Raw genomic sequence first — 20,290 nt, 5'->3', positions numbered from 1 at the left:
CAACCAGAGACAAGCTGAGGTGTAAATATGAGCCAGTCTGCTGTATATATGGTTCTATTTGTTTAAATGATAAATAAACCCAATAACACACGAGACGACGGGGTTTTAATGAAACCGCTGTGTGAGAGCAGGCGTTCTGATTGGTCACTGTGCCTGGCAGGTAAGCTCACCTCTCTATGAGCAGGTCCAGCAGCTCCCGAGGTTTGCAGAATGATCTGTAGGTGGTTAGAAAAGTCCGGACGAAGTTTGGATCTGAAGGAAAAAACACGAGCTGATCAGTGAGGGATCAGATCAATCAGCCTCGAGGGCCGGTGCCCTGCAGCTTTTAGATCTCACCCTGGGTCGACACACCTGAATCACACGATTAGTTCATTAGCAGGCCTCTGGAGAACTTGGAGGTCATTTAGCCGTTTAAATCAGCTGACATGTCTAAAACCTGCAGGACACCGGCACAGTCGGCGCCCACATCGCCCCCAAGTCTCACCTCGCTGCCACGTTGAAACTCAAGCTACAGGTCAAGAAGCTAAAACAGCAGCAGTACGACATCTCACCTGTGTGACATCACGCCTCACCTGCGTACATGTGGAAGGTGAGTCTCTCGATCAGCTTCAGGACAGTCCCCGCCTTGATGATGGGAATGCCGGACTTGGACTGGACGTTCTCCTCGAACACGACGTTCTCCTCGGAGTCGGGCTCGGCAAAACGGTACACCTCGGCGCCCGGGAGTCTCATCTGCTCCTCCTTCTCCTCCTGCAGCATGGCGGTGTCCAGCATGCGCTCCAGTGTGCTGCGGTACTGCAGCGAGATCAGCGCCGCCATCCAGCCGTTCTTCTCCTCTGCAGACTTGGCGGCAAACACCACACTGTTGCCATCTTTCAGGATGATCTCGAAGGCGTGGCGGTACTCGCCCTCCTTGTCATCTTTGTCGTTGATCTGAACTTTGCGCATGAAGAACTTTTCTTTGAGGCGGTACTCCGCGGTAGAACTGGCACCAGGCAGCCGCGGCGGGCCATGATTAGACTTGCAGCAGATCATCAGGCCGTCGAACAGGAAGATGTGGCGTTCGTGTTTGGCGCCGACGCGGGTCAAGGTACCCTCCATGATGAACTCATTACAGCACTGGCCGATGTCCTTCCCCTCCCAGCCGTCGATGTTCTTTTGGATCTCGTTCATCTTCTTGATGGCGAGGTGCTTACCCTTCATCTGGTGGCAGTAGAAACGGCACGCCGACTCGCTGCATGCCACCACACAGGAGCGAGAATATGTAGAAGAAGAAGAAGAGTTAGTGAGGAGGATGGAGAGAGCAGGGCTCGCAAAATCACTAGCCCGACGTCCCGGGGCTAGTGATTTTTCCAGTCGGACTACCAAAATCTATCTCTGCCCTGCCCGTCGGCCTATCGTAGGAAGGAAAAATATATGTCAATGCTTTTGCATTCTTTCAGAAATGTAGCTGGGTAATTATGTCATTGGCATCGGTGAGCCACTGTCAATATGTGACATATTGAAATCGCGTTTGAATTTGCGCTCGTTTTTTGCTTTCACTTTGCAATCGTGTGAACTGTGTATAGAGAGCGACAGCACTGATCTGTGAGTGATGATAATTTGTGCACCAATTCCTCTGACATCGTCTTATTAATCGTTAGCTTACTATGCAAACATGACAAGTGAAATCTCCCGCAGCTTAAACATGTGAGAGGTTGATCGCGCAGAGAATCGCTGAGCTTATGTGAGTGCGTGTGTAAAAGCATTTCAGTTCTGCTGAGCCAAATAAGACAGGTCAGGGTGAAGAAGTGACAGCCAAAGAAAAGCTTACCACAAAACGGAGAAGTTATGACAAATCAGACTATAAGGCAAAAAGAAAGTGCAGCTTTATGGTTTCATGGACAAAAGAATTTCTGTGGCTGCAATATGACGAGCTAAATAACCAGGGCTGCACATAAGTGGTCCGCAGGTGCGCATTCGCTGTCAAAATAAAAAACACGCACAAGATAAGAAGTTGCAACGCGTGTTTGCGTACATAAGATTTTCAGGAGGAGGACAGACATTTGTTTAGAACTCTTAAAGATGTCGAAGAAGCTCCTTTAAGCAATTACTGTGATGTTCCTCCACCTCCAAAGAAATGTCAGATGGAGTACAAACCACAAAAGAAGCGCGTACCGTATTTTCACGACCATAAGGCGCACTTAAAAGTCTTAGATTTTCTTCAAAAAGTACGGCGCGCCCTATAGCGCAGTGCGCCCTGTGTGTTGTAAGGAGGACGTAGTAGAGAACACCATGAGAACGCTAAAGGGTGAAGTGTGGGCGCAACCCTGAAAATGGCAAAGAGACACGCTTATGAAGCACAGTTTAAACTGAAGGCCATCAGCTACGCGGAGGAACATGGAAATCGAGCAGCGGCGAGAGAATTTAAGATTAACGAATCGATGGTTCGCAAATGGAGGAAGCTAGAAAACAAGCTCCGGCAGGTCAAGAAAACGCAGCTGAGTTTCCGCGGACATAAGGCGAGGTGGCCCGAGACTCGAGCGGTGGATCATCGAGCAAAGAACGAGCGGGAGAAGCGTTTCGACGGTCACCATTCGGCTAAAAGCAGTTTCACTTTCACTTTTTATGAAACGGTGCCATTTTTCCATCCGGATGTATGTAAGGAGACCAGGTGGTTTTTTCCACGCATCACCATCGCTCTTAATCTGTGACTCTATGCGTGCCCATCTCACAGCCGATGTGAAAAAACTAGTGAAACAAATGAACTGTGAGCTTGCTGTCATTCCGGGAGGCCTGACAAAGGAACTCCAACCGCTGGACATCGGTGTGAACCGCCCGTTCAAAGTAAGGCTGCGAGCGGCCTGGGAGCGATGGATGACCGGTGGAGACCACAGTTTCACCAAGAGTGGAAGGCAGCGCCGGGCGAGTTACGCCACAATTTGCCAATGGATTGTAGATGCTTGGGCTAACATGTCTGCTGGCACTGTTGTTCGAGCTTTCGCAAAAGCCGGCATCGTTTCCGAGGAGCCGCACGGCACGGAAAGTGACTCTGACAGTGAAGAAAGTGAACTTGGCATGTTTGATGGAGATTTAGCGCAGCTGTTCAATTCAGACACAGAGGATGAGGACTTCCATGGGTTTGATTGATGATAAAAATGTGAGTACCAAACTTTGTTTTGCTCCTGCTTTATTTTTAAATACGCACACTTGTATGCTTGTGTGTTGTTGATGATGACGATTACTGGTAATAAAAATGTGAGTAAGGTACCGAACTCAGGTTTGCTCCCGCTTTATTTTTAAATACGCATACGGTACTTGTATGCGCCCTATAATCCAGTGCGCCTTATGTGTGTGTTAAATACAGTAAGGGCACACATAACTGAGACTGCGCCTTTTAGCACAGTGCGTCTTATGGTCGTGAAAATACGGTATTCTCGGAAAAGTGGTTGCAGGAGGTGAGCTGGCTTCAAACAAATGATGAACGCACAGAGATGTGGTGCAGAATGTGCCGTGAAAATCCCACTCTAGGACAAAGACACTGCCTTTATATGGACGCAAACGCGCACTGCAACTTCTTATCTGGTGCGCGTCTTTTATCTTGACAGCGAATGCGCACATGCGGACCACTTATGTGCACCCGTGTAAATAACATAATGTTCTGCCGGGTGTGTTGTTGGTTTTCCCTCGATTTCTGAGTCGACAAGCGCCTTTGTTACTGGGACCAGTCATTTTAAGAAAGGCCCCCATTAGAACCCATGAGAAATGCAAGAAATGCATTATTGCTCAGTCTGCAATATCTTTCCCAGAACAAACACCAATTGCAAATAATATACTAAAAATAAACCTGAAAAATCTGTTTAGAACAGCTACTATGTTGCAAAGAGTGAACTACCACTGGCACAATTTTATCAGTCTTTGCAAACTTCAAAAAGCAAACGGCCTCGATCTTGGTTCCTCTTGTCTCTTACCCGTGACTTCAGTGGAAATTTCAGATTCAGGCTCTGACACAGACTGATTCATGTCCTACACAGTTCTTACAAGTTCATAGAAATTTCTGTTCAATTAGAACCAAGTATTTGAGTTGATGATTGTGATTTTTATACAATGTTGTAATTTGTGTTTCAACAATTTTTTGATTGATGTTTTGTTTCCAATATTATACATTAAAGTATAATATTGTAACGGAAACAAAACATCAATCAAAAAATTGCTCTCTCTTTTATTCGGGCTACTTAAATTTATTTTGGGCTACCAAAAACTGAAGAGTCCCTGCCCGAAGGACTACCAGGATTTTGAAATGTTGCGAGCCCTGGAGAGCCAGAGGGGGCGGGTCTCTGTGTGATTTCAGTGAGAAACACATTTAAGGAAATCACGGGACTTTCACAATAAAAGCAGCAGCTGTATAGCAGCTCTTGAAGTTATGAGCTGAGGTCAGAGTTACACGTTTCACTTCCTGTCAGCTGCTGCTTTCTTCCTGTGCGTCACACAGACATACGTGATCAACATTTCTGATCAGCTACAGATCGCTAAATTATTGGAAGTTAGTTCACTGCTAATAGAGCTGCTCACTCATCATTGGGTTGGTTGAGGAGGTCAGGCTTTGTACAAACCAGCAAAGCTGCAGCGACAACAGGAAGTGAGGTCACAGCAGGCCGACTCGGACCTCAGCTGGGACAAACCGCCACGCTGTGACAGAGACACAGTGACATCGTCATTAATGAGCACGTGTATTATCAATGGCAGTACTGGGTTCTGATCAACGTGTGAAAAACACCAATGTGATGTCATCAGGACGTGAACCCTGCAGGCGTGAGGAAGCAGCGCTGATCAGACGCATCGACGGCCCTGCAGGTCTGATCGATTGGACGACCTGAGAGCGGACGGACTGCTGCTTTATTCGCTGAGCCTGTTGTTCCTGCGAGCTGCTCACTAATCACATTATAACTTAAACCCCCGAGGTATGTGGAGGCGGGGCTTCACTGGGCTGCAGCAGACCCTCGACCACATTTACTTCCCTCACCCAGGGCCTGCCTCCAACACCAGGCGTTTACCTACTGATATTTATCTGCCCCCACCAGTGACCATCAGTATAACTCTGAACCCATCGGCCGGCACCGACCTTCATTATTGGCTTTTATGCATCTCTACCCCACACCATCCACCTGCCTCCATCCACCTGCCTTTGGTCATTCATTACCAGCCTTATCTGCATGATTTGTGCAAGGATCCATCCAGCTGTGACTTTCAGCTTTAAAAAGAAGTTTAACAAAAGTAGTGCACGGAGTAATGAGCGCCTCACCTGAGCACCGAGCACGTCACCCAGTCAGCTCTGAACATGGCAGCAAGTGCTCAACTGTCGATGACTAAAACCTGACACCTGCACTTCAGTCTCAGCGGGACGGATTTAAAAATCTGTTGTTCAGAGTTATGAAACACATCTTTTTCTAACCAGCAATGAATCCAACTGCACCACCAATTCTATCTCCCTCCACCCGCCTCCACCCGCCTCACAGGCTGATATAAATCTTTTCCAGCTCTTCTGTAACTCGTCAGTGAAGAGATGGAGGACGGCGGTCTGCACTGTATTCAGGTCAGTTTATCAGCCAGACAGGTGGTGCTCAGCCACAGAGTGAAACACCTCCACCTCCTCACAGTTAGGGTGGAACAAAAACTTCTGTGCTCTGACCAATCAGACACGGAGATTCGGACGCCGTTTCCGCCAGGCTATGGAGAAGAGGGAGCATGCAGCATGCAGTTCAAAGCAGCATCCCTGCTTGTGGGCGGGGCATCAGTTTAACCACACCTCCATTACATTTCTCGTATCATCATTTCTTCTGAGCCTGATGCTGAACGCTCCACGTCTCAAACTTAAAACCAGCCAATCCCCTCGTTAGCTGTTGGGTCCTTAGCATCGACTGCTACAAACAAAAACACTAACAGGTCGTATCTAAGCCGCTTTTCTCCAGTTTACCTCCACCGCTCTTTGTCTACCACCATCACGCCTACAGGAAAACACGAGAGAACAAAGAGAGGTCACCTACGTCCTCATGTCCGCCTGCCAGTCATCGACCGTGGGCCCTCCGCCTGCTCGTTTGTCGTGTAATAAAGGAGAAACTTTACTGAGCGGGCGGCAGCAGCAGCTTTCCCCTCTCTCTCTCTCTGAGCTCTTTTCTTTCTAACAGAGAACAATAAGCTGCCCTCGCGCTTACGCCACTTCCTCCAAACACCGCCACCCCCCCACCGGCGACCCTAACGAACCCTCCCCTCCCCATCCTGCTCTATTTTGGTCCAAAGGGAAACGCAGAGGATGGGCGGAGTCCCACCCACAGTGTTTGTGCAGAGTGCGAGCTGCTGCCCGGCAGTTACAGCTGAACTCGGCCGGTTCTGGTTCTGTCCTGGCTCCGCTCGGGGATCTCACACTCAGGGGTGAAGGCTGACTCTTTGCCATGAACAGGTGAAGGAGCAGTCCTCGTGTGGTCTACACGCCTGACACTGATTATTAGTTATTGATGAACAGGTAAAGATCAATAACCTGCTGTCGGTCATGAGGTTCTTATTATCATTTCTACTCATGCCCTCTGCCCGTCCATCGCGCACGTGTGTGTCTGTGTGCGTGCAGGTGTGCGTACCTGAGCCTCCTCTTGGCCAGGCTCCTGGAGCAGATCCTCTCCATGCTGCTCTGCAGGTTGAGCAGAGCCGTGATGGCCTGTTTCAGACACTCTTTATCCTCGTCATCCTGACTCTTCTCCTCCAGTTGCTGTGGAAACAGAGAAGGGAGGGGCTAACTACCTCCATCAGACAGAGAACTAAGAACAAAACCTGTGCTGTCCAATCAGAGTCCAGGACTCCCTCTGCCCCCCGTGAGCCCTCAGCTGTGAAATAATCTGCACTACATGACTGGAGGTATTTCAGAGATTTGCCCTCAGAGGGGCAAAGCCTCTTACGGCCGCAGTGGAAAGTCCCAGACCTGGACCGGCTCCACGGGAGACTGGTGCGTGCCATCACCGCACCTGACTGGGTTCACCTGGGACCAGTTTCATGTGCTCAGCCACTGCCGGCCTGCAGGGAATGCTCTGTGGCAGGATACCGCCACATCATAAAGCGGTGCTATGACCAGGTTTGATACAGGTATAGTGCGTGTATAAGGCAGGTGAGTTACAGGTGCACTTGTGTGTTCGGCATCGCCTCTGTTGATCTCTGCGGGTGGAAGCGTGCAGAAACGCGCAGCGGGATTTAACACACATGTACAAGCGTCTCTGTCAGGAGACTCACCTTGAGGATCTCGAACAGGTGCAGGCAGTGGTAAACAGGTGTGAGCAGCAGCCTGGGCAGAACGTACTGAACGGCCTCTTTAAAGCCCTCGCAGATGGACTGCAGACAGACACACAGACAGACGCTTCATCATCAGCGGTCACGTGACCCGCCGCACACGCCGATCTCTATCAACACGCTGCACACCTGAGCAGAGGTTCGTCTCACATGATAATCAGCTGACGTTGCACCCGCTCGTCTGTTTGTCTTATGACATCAGAGGAAAGGTGGCTCCGCCTGTGAAAGCGCGCTCATTGGCTAACGACTTGTGATTGACAAGTCGTTAGCCAACGAATGTGCAGGAAACACTACAGGCTGTATTTTTTTATTTAACTGATCCCAGAACCTCCCAGAGGTCAAAGGTCAGAAAAGTCTGCTTTCACCTTCTCTGACAGAACCATTGTAATCAGAGTACTGGCCTCACCTGCAGGTGGAAGGAAGCTCCAGGTTTGGACACCTGACTGAGGAAGTGTTCATGGAAGCCAGAGCGCAGCATGTCCTGAGCGTACGTCTCATAGGGGTCGAAAGCCAACTCCTGCCAATCAAAGCTCACGTCATTCTCAAGCAGACAACCGATCGATCAACAGATCAATCCACAGGCGTACAGACCTCAGCCAGGTCCTCGAAGCAGCTCCCCACCAGAGGATGAGGACTTCCCTCGCCGGTCATTTCCACCGTGTCCTCGATCAGACCGAGCAGCTTCACCGTCACCTCGTGGATATCCAGGATCCGACTGAAGATGCTCTCCACATCCTGCAATCGATCAGAGACTCATCAATTACACCAACCTGAGAATGTCACGGATCAAACACGTCGTCGTCACTCACAACAGAATCACCAATCACCAGACCAGTTAGTGATGTCACCGGTGGACATACGTGCTGGGAGAAGAGCATGGAGTTGGAGTTGAAGGGCTCCCTGAACACCCTGATGATCAGGTTGAGCTGCCTCAGGTACTGCCGACAGTCCGCCATGAAGCTCTTCACCAGCTCGTAGTAACTCTGCTCCTCATTGGCTGACGGCTCCTCATCCATTAGCGGGAAGCCGCTGATGTCCTCCTCGTCCTGATGAAACATGTTCATCAACACCTGCACAGCGACACACAGACCTACAGGTGAGACACGCAGAGTTTAAAGGTTCCTCCAAACCATGAGACGGACTGAGCGGCTGCACGGTGTGGAGCTTTCACTGGACTGTGTTGTATTTTGTTGTGTGCGTGTGCGTGTGCGACCTTGTCGGCACACATGGCCACGGTGATATCCTGCTGGGAGATCTCATAGTGTCGAATGTTCCTCACGTAATTTCCTGCCAGCTTCAGGATGTCCGCAGAGATGTACTCCAGGACGGCGACCATGTACACGGACACCTGGTGGTCGATCTTATAGCCCAGCACCTCCTAAAGCACAGCACCGTGGTGAACACACTCAAGGCACCATGGGAAATGTGCGTAAGCCATATGATGAAGAAATGTACCTTGAGCAGGGGATGGATCTTATCAACAGGCAGCGCCAGCGGGTTCCTCCTCCTCCTCTTCTCAATGGCACTCTGAGCATCACTGAGTGCCCACTTATCGATCGGGTGAGGAAAACTCTTCTGCACGCGCTCCTGGAGAGAAAAGGGGCGGGTTCAGGACACGAAGCGGACTCCGGTAGCCTGCACGCCTTGGCTGGGCCGATAAGAACCAAACAACACCTGATCTGAGCAGGGCTGTGCGATATGACGAAATGAAAACATCTTTCATATAATACACTATCGTTTGTTTCACGGTGACGCAAAATCCACTGTTTATGGATGCGGGGACAGAGAATCCCAGCACGACCAGTTTAGACGAGGCAGAACCAGGTAGCTGCAAACAGACGGACCAGTCCACACAAATCCAGGACCTTATTCCTAAACGAGGGCCGCCTCTGTTGCGCGGACACGGTTTGGTTATGAAACGTCTGACACGGAAAACTGCACAACGTAAGTTCTGGCACAAAGCGGCGCCACCTCAGACTCGAACAGCACAGAGCTCTTCTCAGTAGGGCTGGAACAAAAAAAAAAAAAACGTCGACGTAAAAAAATCTGCGTCGATGCGTCGTCACTTTCAAAAAAAGACATGGCGGCAGCGAGTAGTGGAATCATGAGTGAGGCAGTTGCAGTCAACTTAAATCACTCCACCCGAACACGCAGCTCTACAGTATGGGGATATTTTAACAGAAAAGGAAGTGATTCAGTCGTTTGCCGGCTTTGTGAGGTGGAAATGGCCTATCATAAAAGCACGACGGCTATGCACCAGCACCTCAAACGACGGCATCCAGGAGCAGCTTCTGCAAAGGACAAACCACCGTAAGTTTAACTTTTTTACTAACGCTAGTTTTTACCCGTTAATTCATCCAGACCCCCCCACGTAGACGTACACTCACTCATAGACACAGATAAAGACCCAACCTCCGTAAATGCAAAACTCATTTAAGTTGCTGAGCAGTAACATACAGCAGCTGCTGTTGTTATTGTTGTTTTGGTTTGTGGCCCATGCTGGCGAAATGAGTCTGAATGCGCGCAGGCTGATTATCAGAATCGGCGAAAGACAAAAATGTGAGACAGCGAATTGGCCGCAGGAGAAATGTTAACAAGGATAATGCACCACCTGCTAAACGTAGCCGTCGTGGACACTATTACAACATTGTTAAAGTGCTTGCAAAAGCAAAATGACAATGAACTCTTGATTTGTCAAATTTAATGTGTTTCATCCTATTTGAACGCTGTTTTTATACATAATGCTTCTCCAGCTTGATCTTATAGGTCAAAGTTATGCCATCTAATGACTAGAAAGCAGTGCACCAGTAAAGGTGCCATCAGCCCTGGGTGTTTAAACGTTATCTTTTCCAGCCATCATGATTACTGCATATCATATGTTCAACATTGGGGATTATTATTAACCTCTTACTGTTATGCTATGAAAGCACATGGCATAACAGTATGTGTGTATCTATCTATCTATCTATCTCAACCAGATCCTTATCAGATTATTTTGATATTATGCTTTCCATATAATTATTTAGTAATTATTCGAATTCATATGTGTGCTGTGTGTGATTTATGATTTCAGGAATAAACAGAAAAGTCTGGAGGACTACTGTCAGAGAAGAAGTACACCATGCACCCCCCAGGAGGTGGCTGTACTTACTGAGAGCGTCTTAGCTATGATTTTAAAAGACAAGAGACCACTTGCTGTGGGTGAGTTACACTCTGCGTCATTTTACAAGCATGATGGAGAGAAAGTATGAAACTTCAGTGGAGAAACTAAGGAATGAACTAAAAAAAGCCACATCCAAAATCTCCCTTACCACTGATGCTTGGACAAGTCTGGTCACAGAGTCCTACTTAGGGGTAACTTGTCATTTCATTATTTGTTCAAAGACGCCATTGCTGCTGTTTGTATATTATTAATTTTTTGCTATGATTTCCTTTGTTATATTTGTTTTGCAAAACATTTAATTTTTTGTTAAAAACAGCAGATTGTAGTACAATGTTATTGTGGATTTTGTTTTGTGAATGAAGAGCACTTTTTGGCAGAAAGCAAAGTGAATGTTACATTTTGTTTGTTTAAAGACACCATTGTTGCTATTTATTTGAAATGTTTTGTTAACTTTTCCTTAATTTTATATATGTTTGCACATTTCATTTCTTGTTAAATGCTATCTCTATTGTATTGATTGTACGACCTCTACAACTTTATTTTGCAATTTTTTTTTTATTAAAAGGTCTTCAAGTGAATAAATTTGTGTTTTTCATTTATATACATAAATTAATAAATGTGAAATTGCTATACAAGTCAAATAATGGGGAAAAAAATCGTTAATCGAATCGAAATCGAATCGGATTGAAAAATGAATCGTTAGATTAATCGATGCATCGAAAAATTAATCGCTTCAGATTCATCGATTAGGAAAATAATCGTTTTGCCCAGCCCTACTTCTCAGGTGACAGAGTGGAGAGAGTTTACGGACGAGAAGCAACAAAGAGCCGTCAGGTGCTCCAAACCAACCTCAGACTCAAACGCTACAACGGGCGTTTCCCCGCAGCACGCCGTGTAGAAAGACTCACAAAGAAAATGGCGGCCGTTACAACTTCTATCTAAAAATAGATGGTTTCATGCATCGGTCAGAACACTCCGCTGAAAACGCCTCACACGGGTCGAGTTACAGAAAAAGCACATTTAGTGACAGATGAGGTTATCGGGAGATAACCGGGTCATATCGCACGGCCCTTGATCTGATGTGGTTTCTGGGTTGAAGCCATGGGTATAGTTGATCACACGGCACAGCACACCTGTCCTGTGCTCTGAGTGGATAAAGGGAGCCAATAACCCGAGGTTATTCTGTCATCACGGCTCGGTTATTGACAGGTCTCTTGATTCAACTTATTTATATAATCACAGCAACAGTCGCCTGAAAGCGCTTTACGCTGTGAGGTAAAGAGCAGTACAGAGAAAACTCTGTGAGCAGGCTGACGGTGGGAAACAGGAAGAAACCTGCCTAACGATAAGCTCCGCCTGGCTTCACAAAAGTGGATTTTACAAACTGGAGACTCTGACTGCGCTCGGGCGTTTCTGGAGAACCGCCTCCTGTCCTAAATCCTTGATGTCATCCAAGAACCGGAGTCACATCCATGATTCAAACGCTGAGCTGTGCTGTGGACGATGAGGAAAAACAAAGGAGCGCCATGACGACGTGACGCATCAGGTCCACTGACCCAAAGAAGAGGAGCGCCATGTTTGGTGAGGAGCAGGCCGGTGGATTCTGTGATCCTGCACAGACCACAGATGGACCTGCGAGCAGCTCCGGGACCACTGCGGCGAGGAAGAACGAGTGCTGGGAACACGCAGACGCACGATGAAGTCAGTGCCATCAATACTCTAGGAGGCGTGAGCTGAAACGGTGCGTTCTATTACTCAGGTAACGGCACCTGTGCGGCGATTAACCCTCGGTGTTCACACCTGCTCGGCAACAATCACAAGGAACCGGGACGACGAGTATCGGTCACAGTACTGACGAGTACTGGTATCGAGAGGTAGTACTGACTTACATCCTTACACCTGTCCAGGTGTGCGGTGCAGCCGGTCGGCAGCTGTGCTTTTCACTAGACCGTCTGCTGCTTGGTCACATGTCCAGCACTTACACGACATCATGTCCTGTCACATGATGCAGCCTGAGGGATCATGTGACCTCTGTGAGCGCGATCAACGGATGGCACGTGTCACCAAACACGAACACACACAGGATGTGAGTCTGAGGAACGGTCAGGGGTCAAAGGTCAGGGGTCAAAGGTCAAATATCAGGGATCGGGTTGAGGATTAAAACGCCAACAGCGTGGCGTTTTGTTTTTTTCCCCAGACAGCACCTCGTTACGTCATCGCAGCCGCCGATCCCACCTCGGCCTCACAGTGATGTCATCATCAGGAACTCATGTGATTGGCTGTTCAGCTGCTTCCAGCTGACTTCTGACGCAAACATCAAAACTTTATTTAAATGGTAAAAATGACAGTAAACACAGAAAGAACCTGGTGTGCATTATCGTTAGCGTGCGTCCGTCTCACCTCGACGTCCTGGCACGTGCGCGGCTGAGCCTGACACAGCATACTGAGCAGCTGCAGGATCAGCTCCTCCACGTACTGCAGCGCCTCCTGCTGGGACACCAGGTTAGGATGCACCTGGTTCAGTACCTGAACACACACACACAGATCAGTCATAGCGTCACTGACAGCTCGTGGCTTCCTGACAGTTACTAATAAATGTGCCGGGCAGCTCATGAATGCGACGTTTACAAATGTCTCAGCGTTTACAGATTTTAGATATTTAAGTTTGGAAGGACGAGACGTTTGAAATCAGGAATTCAGGTCATAAATGCAGAAGAAGCTGCTGAATGTGATTGGAACTGGACATTATTATTACCTTCCAACATAAAGCGCCGTCGTTGTCATTTTCGTGCTTTATAAATAAAACTGAAATCCTCACTGCACAGTTTTGCACAAACTGTAAATACCAAACGATTGTTAATATTTAATACTTTGGTATTTTTATATTATTATTATTATTATTATTATTATTATTATTATTATTATTATTATTATTTTCCTTCTTTGATTTAGCTGTACACTTTCTAATGTTCATGTAAAGCTGAGGAAGAATTTCATTACAGGTAAATGTTCCAATACTGTTTCTCTGTATAAGACAATAAAACTTGAACCCACGATTGTAAACGTGATCCACTCAGGATCTGCAACTCGGACAGTTTGCTGATCTGTTCCGGAGCACATGCTCCCGTTCTGGGCCGAGCCGCTGAAAACGATTCAGGTGATTGTCAGTGGAAAACCTGCCGACACTCCGAAGCCTCAAAATGCTGTCTAAATGACTGAGCTTCAATCTGTGAATGCATTTCAAAATGAAATGTAATCAGATTACAATCACACTGTCTGCTAGAGCAGGGCGATATGACCAAAAATATTTATCACGATATACATTTGGTTTGTAAAATTAGCTTTCGTCCGTCAGATACACAACAAAGCACTTTTTTTGGTAGAGCATGCTAGCGGGCCGTCGTTATTACCGTGTTTTTTGGAAAATACGGCGCACTTAAAATCAACCCTTTGAGTTTCTGAAAAGCAACAGAGCCCCTTATAATCCCGTGCGCCTTATGTATGAACTCTGGTTGTGTTTACTGACCTGGAAACGATTTTATGTGCACGGCGCTCAGAAATCTGTCAAATGTTTCAGTGCGACTTTGCTGAGCTACGAAGCCGCACCGCTTGATGGATTGTCGGAGCATTACGGCTATCGCAGGCGGAGCCTCGCGGAGTGATACGTACTGTGCTTCAACATAATGTTACCATATTGTGTGTGTATAACCTCTTTTTAAGTTTTGTGGATGTTATACTTGGTTATGCTGAGGATGTGTCGGCCAGTTTCCACTGAAATGCTTTTTGGTTAAACCGTCAGCGAGGAATTTGCACTGTTACATTTTTATATAACTTTAACGCACATAAAACAGCTGCTTGTTTAAGTGAAAATACATTGATGGGTTTTTTGCACTAATACAGTTGTAAATGGCCCTAAGGACCCCAAAGCGCTTTACACACACACATCCACACACTGGTGATGGCAGCTACATTGTAGCCACAGCAAATTTTCAAATGTATATCGTGATGAATATTTTTGGTGAATGTGTGTGTGAATGGGTGGATGACTGGTTGTGTAAAGCGCTATACAAATACAGGCCATTTACAACTGTATTAGTGCAAAAAAAACCCCATCAATGTATTTTCACTTAAACAAGCAGCTGTTTTTTTTTTTTATGTGCATTAAAGTTATATAAAAATTTAACAGTGCAAATTCCTCGCTGACGGTTTAACCAAAAGGCGTTTCCAGTGGAAACTGGCCGACACATCCTCAGCTTAACCATGTATAACAGGGGTGATTTTAGCCCATTTTTGAAAATGAATCACAGCACCCCCAAAGATTTCTTCCTTTTTTGACAATATTTGCTGTTTGTGTGACACACTACTAAAAATATAAAAACATACAGTACGTACTTGAGATGGAACATTTTAACAACAAAAGTATAGATACCCTCCCAAAGTGGTTTGTTCCAGCTCTCCCCTGCTCTGGCTCTTGTGCTGCCAGAGCGATGGTGGCTGAGACGCAGCGGAGCGGAGGTGGAAGCGCCTGCCTTAAAACAGGACATATTAGCTGCATTTAACCTTCAGTTACTCTTTATATAGTTGGTAGGAGTCAGAACATGTTTCTGTTTACCTGAAAAACATTACACCAGGTAACCTGCAGTGTTGGAAACGTGTTTCCTGACGATGTTTGCTGCCCTACAATCCGTCCTGCTCTGTTGTAAAATCAGCCACATTTCTTCAAAATCTTTAAAATGAAAAGTTGTAATATATTCATATTCCAGGTATTCCTCATAAAATATGTTTGTAACATCAGGCCATTTGCATTTTTATTTATTTTTTCATTAATTAAAAATGCAGTTTTTGTATCACTACCCCACTCTTCCACAAGTGGGGTCAGAAATGACTCCAAGCAGTTCCTGTGGAATCTTCTATGAAACGTTCATTCTTAGCAACTCTGACTGACCCACTTCCACTTCTGATCGATCAGGAATTAATTTTTACACAGTAACATATATGATTTACAGTCAGGGCTGCACATAAGTGGTCTGCAGGTGTGCGTTCGCTGTCAAAATAAAAGTATTCCCAGAAATTCCGAGACTATGCGCTTTTTTGGGGGTGGAGGAACACAAAAGTAATTGCTTATGGAGCTTGCTTCTTCGACATCTTTAAGAGTTCTGATAAAATGTCTGTCCTCCTCCAGATTATCTTATGTACGCAAACGAGCGTCTCAACTTCTTATCTGGTGCGTGTCTTTTATTTTGACAGCGAATGCGCACCTGCGAACCATTTATGTGCAGCCCTGTTTATAGTTTCCTGTGCATTTCAAACATTGTCCTTTCTGGGGGGGGGGGGGGGGGGGGGGGGTTATTATTTAAAGTAACACGGCTGCTATGAGGCCAGCTAGGATCCCTGTGGCTCTACAAATGATCCAGGACGGATGGGATGAAGAGCCCGTCAGAGGCATTGACTCAGAATCTGACATCTCAGATATAGAGGACCCAGACTATCTAGGTCTAGTACTGTCTCCCCAATAGATGCATGGAAGATGTTCATGTCTGATAATATAATAGAAGAGGTGCTGACATGCACAAACATGGAGGCACAAAGAGTCGCCACAGACAGGGGAAAGAGTGGAAAAATGTAATCAAACTTAAGCTCCTGGCCTTCATTTGATTGACCGTTCTTGCAGGAAATGAGACGAACTGGGATGTACCAGTCGGTGTGTTTTTTGGGAGTCCTCTGCATAACCCATTGTACAAGGCCACTATGTCAATTCAAAGATTTGAAGATATTCGCCCGTCTTGCACTTTGAGAACAAGAGGACCAGAGCCTACCGACTGAAAACAAACCACATGGCAGCTTTCTGCTACGTATGGGGCCTGTTCCTGGTCAACTGCAGGCAGAAATTCATCCTCAGTGACTGTGTTACAGTGGATGAACAACTTCTGCAGTATATGCAGAGCAAGCATAAAAAAGTGATACAAAAGATAAAAAAACTCCAATTTCTTAAAATTAATGAAAAAATAAATAAAAATGCAAAGGGCCTCATGTCACAATCATGTTTTATGAGGAATACCTCAAATATGAAAATATTACAACTCTTCGTTTTAAAGATTTTGAAGAATAACAACCAAGTTTATAGCAAAATGTATTGATTTTATTTGGGATCATTTGTGACCCCACTCATGGAAGAGTGTAGGTACTGGTAGGTTGTGCATCCAAGGGTTAAAACCTAAAACTTTAAATTATCCGTAGCCTGCTCTTGTTAAATCAAATCACTTTTATTGTCACATCACATGTGCAAGTACATTGGTACAGCACATGTGAGTGAAATTCTTGTGTGCGAGCTTCACAAGCAACAGAGTTGTGCAAAATACAATAATGTAAACAAGCAAAATACAAGAATGGCTACATCTGAAACTAATAAATATATGTACAATATATAATAGTATATGTTACCACTGTCCTGTTTGAAATGTAATGAGAGAAACTGCTTATTTTGTCATATGTGCCGATATTGAACCCAAAGTACTAACTAGCTAACTGGCTGGATGCCCATTAACCTTATAACTCCTGGTGTGTGTGTGTGTGTGTGTGTGTGTGTACAGAGACACCGAGTCAATCAAGAATCATGTTGGATCAGTGTTTCAATGTTTATGTCCTTTATCAGATGTACACGTGGTTTGGTTATTTGCCTTTTGGTTGAAAGGACACTAAGAGAGGACTTTTTTTATTGGTGATCTTAATAGTAGTTTTTTTCATATTAATGTAATTTTTTATCTAATTGAATCTATTTGTGTATGATTGTCAGTCCAAAGAGGGAGAGAGGAAAGAGGGAACGTGAGGAGAAAGTACGAGGTCAGGAAGAACCAGGTAAGCAAACAGACAGCAGTGACAGGCAGAAACTGTTAAACTGACAAAGAAGAAAAAACCTGATTTTACTCACAGTCTGGAAGTTGTGTCTCCCTGTATTAAAGCTGCTGTACAGAGTCTGCTAAACAAACTGGGTTGTCAGCCCTGGCACTGCGTTACCATACTGAGCTTCAGTCAGAGGAAGTCACGGTTGCCAAAACCTTTTTGAAGCTCGAGAGTGAGGCTGGTGCCATCCCAGATATGTTAACATTGTACAATCTTCTGGATAATCAGATCTTCCCCACACTGAAAACTGCTATTCAGGTTGCCCTAACAAACCCAGTTAGCAGCTGTAGCTGTGAGAGGTCTTTTAGTGTCTTGAGTCAGCTCCATACCTGGCTGAGAAGGACCATGGGTCAAAGCAGACTCCAGCACCTGGCTGTGATGTCAGTTGAGAAAGAGATGCTTGAGAGACTTGACCACCAAAATGTGATAGATTTGCCAACCTCAAGCTGAGGCGACATAGGATAAAAGAAAAGAAAAAATCTGCAGAGCCATGTTAGTATCTGCAGTAAAGATCTTTCCATACATTGTACCAGAGGCCAAGGTGTCTCAGTTTTCTAATTTTGTAATAATATTTCGTACATTTCAAGGACTCTATTTTTGGAGTGTATTTTTTTATATATATATTTTTATTATATTATACACACACACTTTAAAAGTGAATCTCTGTCCAAAAAATGCTCTCAGTTTACTTCTTACTCACTGTGAGCATCATTCATTATTCTCCCAGTAATTCAGGTTAGGATATGTATTTATTTTATTCCAATCCATTCTTCTTTAGCAGCATTTAAATAACCTTGATCAGATTTGATGGTTTTGTTACAGACTTTTCAAAAAAGTGTTTTGCTTTTCTTTCGCACATGTGGGATTAAATTGTGTTAAAATGTACAAAACAGTGATGTCATGTTTTGAGACGAGGACCCAGGCACAGAGAGACCTGATGAATTTAAGAATCTTATGATTTAATAAAGACGGGGAAGAAGTCTCATCGTGACGAGTACAGTTTACCTTGCCTGGATGGGCAGCTCTCTGGGTGCTCAGCACCCCCAAAGCTCTGATCCTAGAATCGCCCCTGATGTATAATATCCACAAAACTTAAGAGGTTATACACACACAATATGGTAACATTATGTTGAAGCACAGTACGTATCACTCCGCGAGGCTCCGCCTATGATAGCCGTAATGCTCCGACAATCCATCAAGCGGTGCGGCTTCGTAGCTCAGCAAAGTCGTACTGAAACATTTGACAGATTTCTGAGCGCCGTGCACATAAAATCGTTTCCAGGTCAGTAAACACAACCAGAGTTCATACATAAGGCGCACGGGATTATAAGGGGCTCTGTTGCTTTTCAGAAACTCAAAGGGTTGATTTTAAGTGCGCCGTATTTTCCAAAAAACACGGTAATAACGACGGCCCGCTAGCATGCGCTACCAAAAATAGTGCTTTGTTGTGTATCTGACGGACGAAAGCTAAACCAGTTCCACACCAGTGAAGCTGCAGCATTTTACAAACCAGTTCTGGTTCATCCGTTTCATTCAACGATCCGCTTTCGCCCTTCTCGTTCTCCGTCGCCACCATGTGCGCATGAAAACAAAGGCACTGCGCATGCGCGTTTTACCCATATTCTATCGCCATATTTCATTTTCTTATCGTTGCCCAACATTACACCGGTGTTACCGTGAACGTAGAGCTGGGCGATATGAGATTTTTTCATATCACGATATGTTTTTTTCATTTCAGGCGATAACGATATCTATCACTATATAAGCCAAATAACTATATTTGTAAGATTTAAATGTGCCGTTGCTCACAAGTAAAATGTGAAATAATCAGCAGCTTGTTTTTATTTAAATATTTATTTCCCATAATAAGTTCAACAGGGTAGATGTACTTAAGGAACATGAGACTTTTTCAGATAAATAAAGGCAAATATTGCAAACTACACAAAAGACAGCTGCTAAAGCGTTTAAGTTTCAAAATAGAACAAACGAAACAGACTAAACTGTCAATTCCACTTAGAAACAAAATATTAATTCTAAAAATAAATCTTAGTTTGTTTTACAGAAGAACAGACAAAACTGACTAACTTTTGTCAATATCAAATAAACTGAGAACTAAAAGGAAATTCTCAATCTCTCCTTGTTGTATAGCTGAGCTTTTCAAACAGTTTAACAGTTACTTTAGTCTGACAAAAGCCGAATGCCGAATTAGCGCTTCCAGTCAGAGACTGAGGCTACGTCCACACGTACACGGGTATTTTTGAAAACGGAGATTTTCTGTTTTCGTTTTAAAAAATAATCCCGTCCACACATAAAGGCAGAAATGAAGGAAAACGCTGCTATGAACATGCCAAAGCAGCAGGTGGCGCTAGATTCCTAACCGTGCAGAAATGTTGGCCAATCAGAAGTCTAGAAGCCTCGGTGGGAAAAAGTAAACAAAGCTGGGGCATAGAAGCAGAACCGAGTCGTATGTGTGGAGGGACAGTAACTGTGTGTATATGTAAGCATTTAAACACTGCAGAGAGTAGAATTAACAGTATTGTAGAAATTCATTTCACCGAAACAATAACGTGGCGCACAGTGTGACGCATGCACCAGTTTATTGTATTTCCAGACTTGCTTTCGGCACAATTTACAGTGCACGCTACTCTGTTTTTTGTCAGACTTGAAATAGCCGAAATACCTTCACACTACGGAACTTCTATGGCTCTTCCGTTCGACAATCTCTCCGGCGTTGGAACCATCATCTGTTTTCTCTTCGGTCACGCTCGGTTGATTTTTCTAGTCGGCACACTCATTTCCTCCATTACGCGCTGGCTGCTTCCCAAACAAACACACGTGCGGCTTGGCACTTGTGCTGTACGTAGCAAGTCACGCGACGTGATGCTGCGGCTGTGATTGGTTCAGCTCTGCGCTACT

General features: G+C 45.4%; 1 protein-coding gene across 2 annotated transcripts in view; it reads right to left on the bottom strand.

Annotated features, from left to right (window-relative positions):
- sos1 (son of sevenless homolog 1 (Drosophila)) overlaps positions 1-20,290 on the bottom strand; it is a 45,557-nt gene that overhangs the window by 22,723 nt on the left and 2,544 nt on the right. The window contains exons 2-11 of one of the 2 annotated variants that reach the window (XM_085355350.1): positions 12,875-13,000; positions 8,767-8,898; positions 8,525-8,689; positions 8,121-8,381; positions 7,903-8,046; positions 7,718-7,828; positions 7,255-7,353; positions 6,612-6,739; positions 573-1,234; positions 171-252 (exon numbers count right to left, since the gene is read on the bottom strand). In XM_085355350.1, the coding sequence (XP_085211476.1) occupies positions 171-252; positions 573-1,234; positions 6,612-6,739; positions 7,255-7,353; positions 7,718-7,828; positions 7,903-8,046; positions 8,121-8,381; positions 8,525-8,689; positions 8,767-8,898; positions 12,875-13,000 (1,910 nt within the window). The remainder of the gene's footprint in view (positions 1-170; positions 253-572; positions 1,235-6,611; positions 6,740-7,254; positions 7,354-7,717; positions 7,829-7,902; positions 8,047-8,120; positions 8,382-8,524; positions 8,690-8,766; positions 8,899-12,874; positions 13,001-20,290) is intronic. The other variant, XM_085355349.1, reaches the window with a different exon arrangement.

The sequence above is a fragment of the Diplotaxodon limnothrissa genome, linkage group LG6 (assembly GCF_057381915.1).
Source record: "Diplotaxodon limnothrissa isolate DT_005_m linkage group LG6, D_limnothrissa_male_GT1.1, whole genome shotgun sequence".
Classification (NCBI taxonomy): domain Eukaryota; kingdom Metazoa; phylum Chordata; class Actinopteri; order Cichliformes; family Cichlidae; genus Diplotaxodon; species Diplotaxodon limnothrissa.
This window is presented reverse-complemented; position numbering and strand designations above follow the sequence as displayed.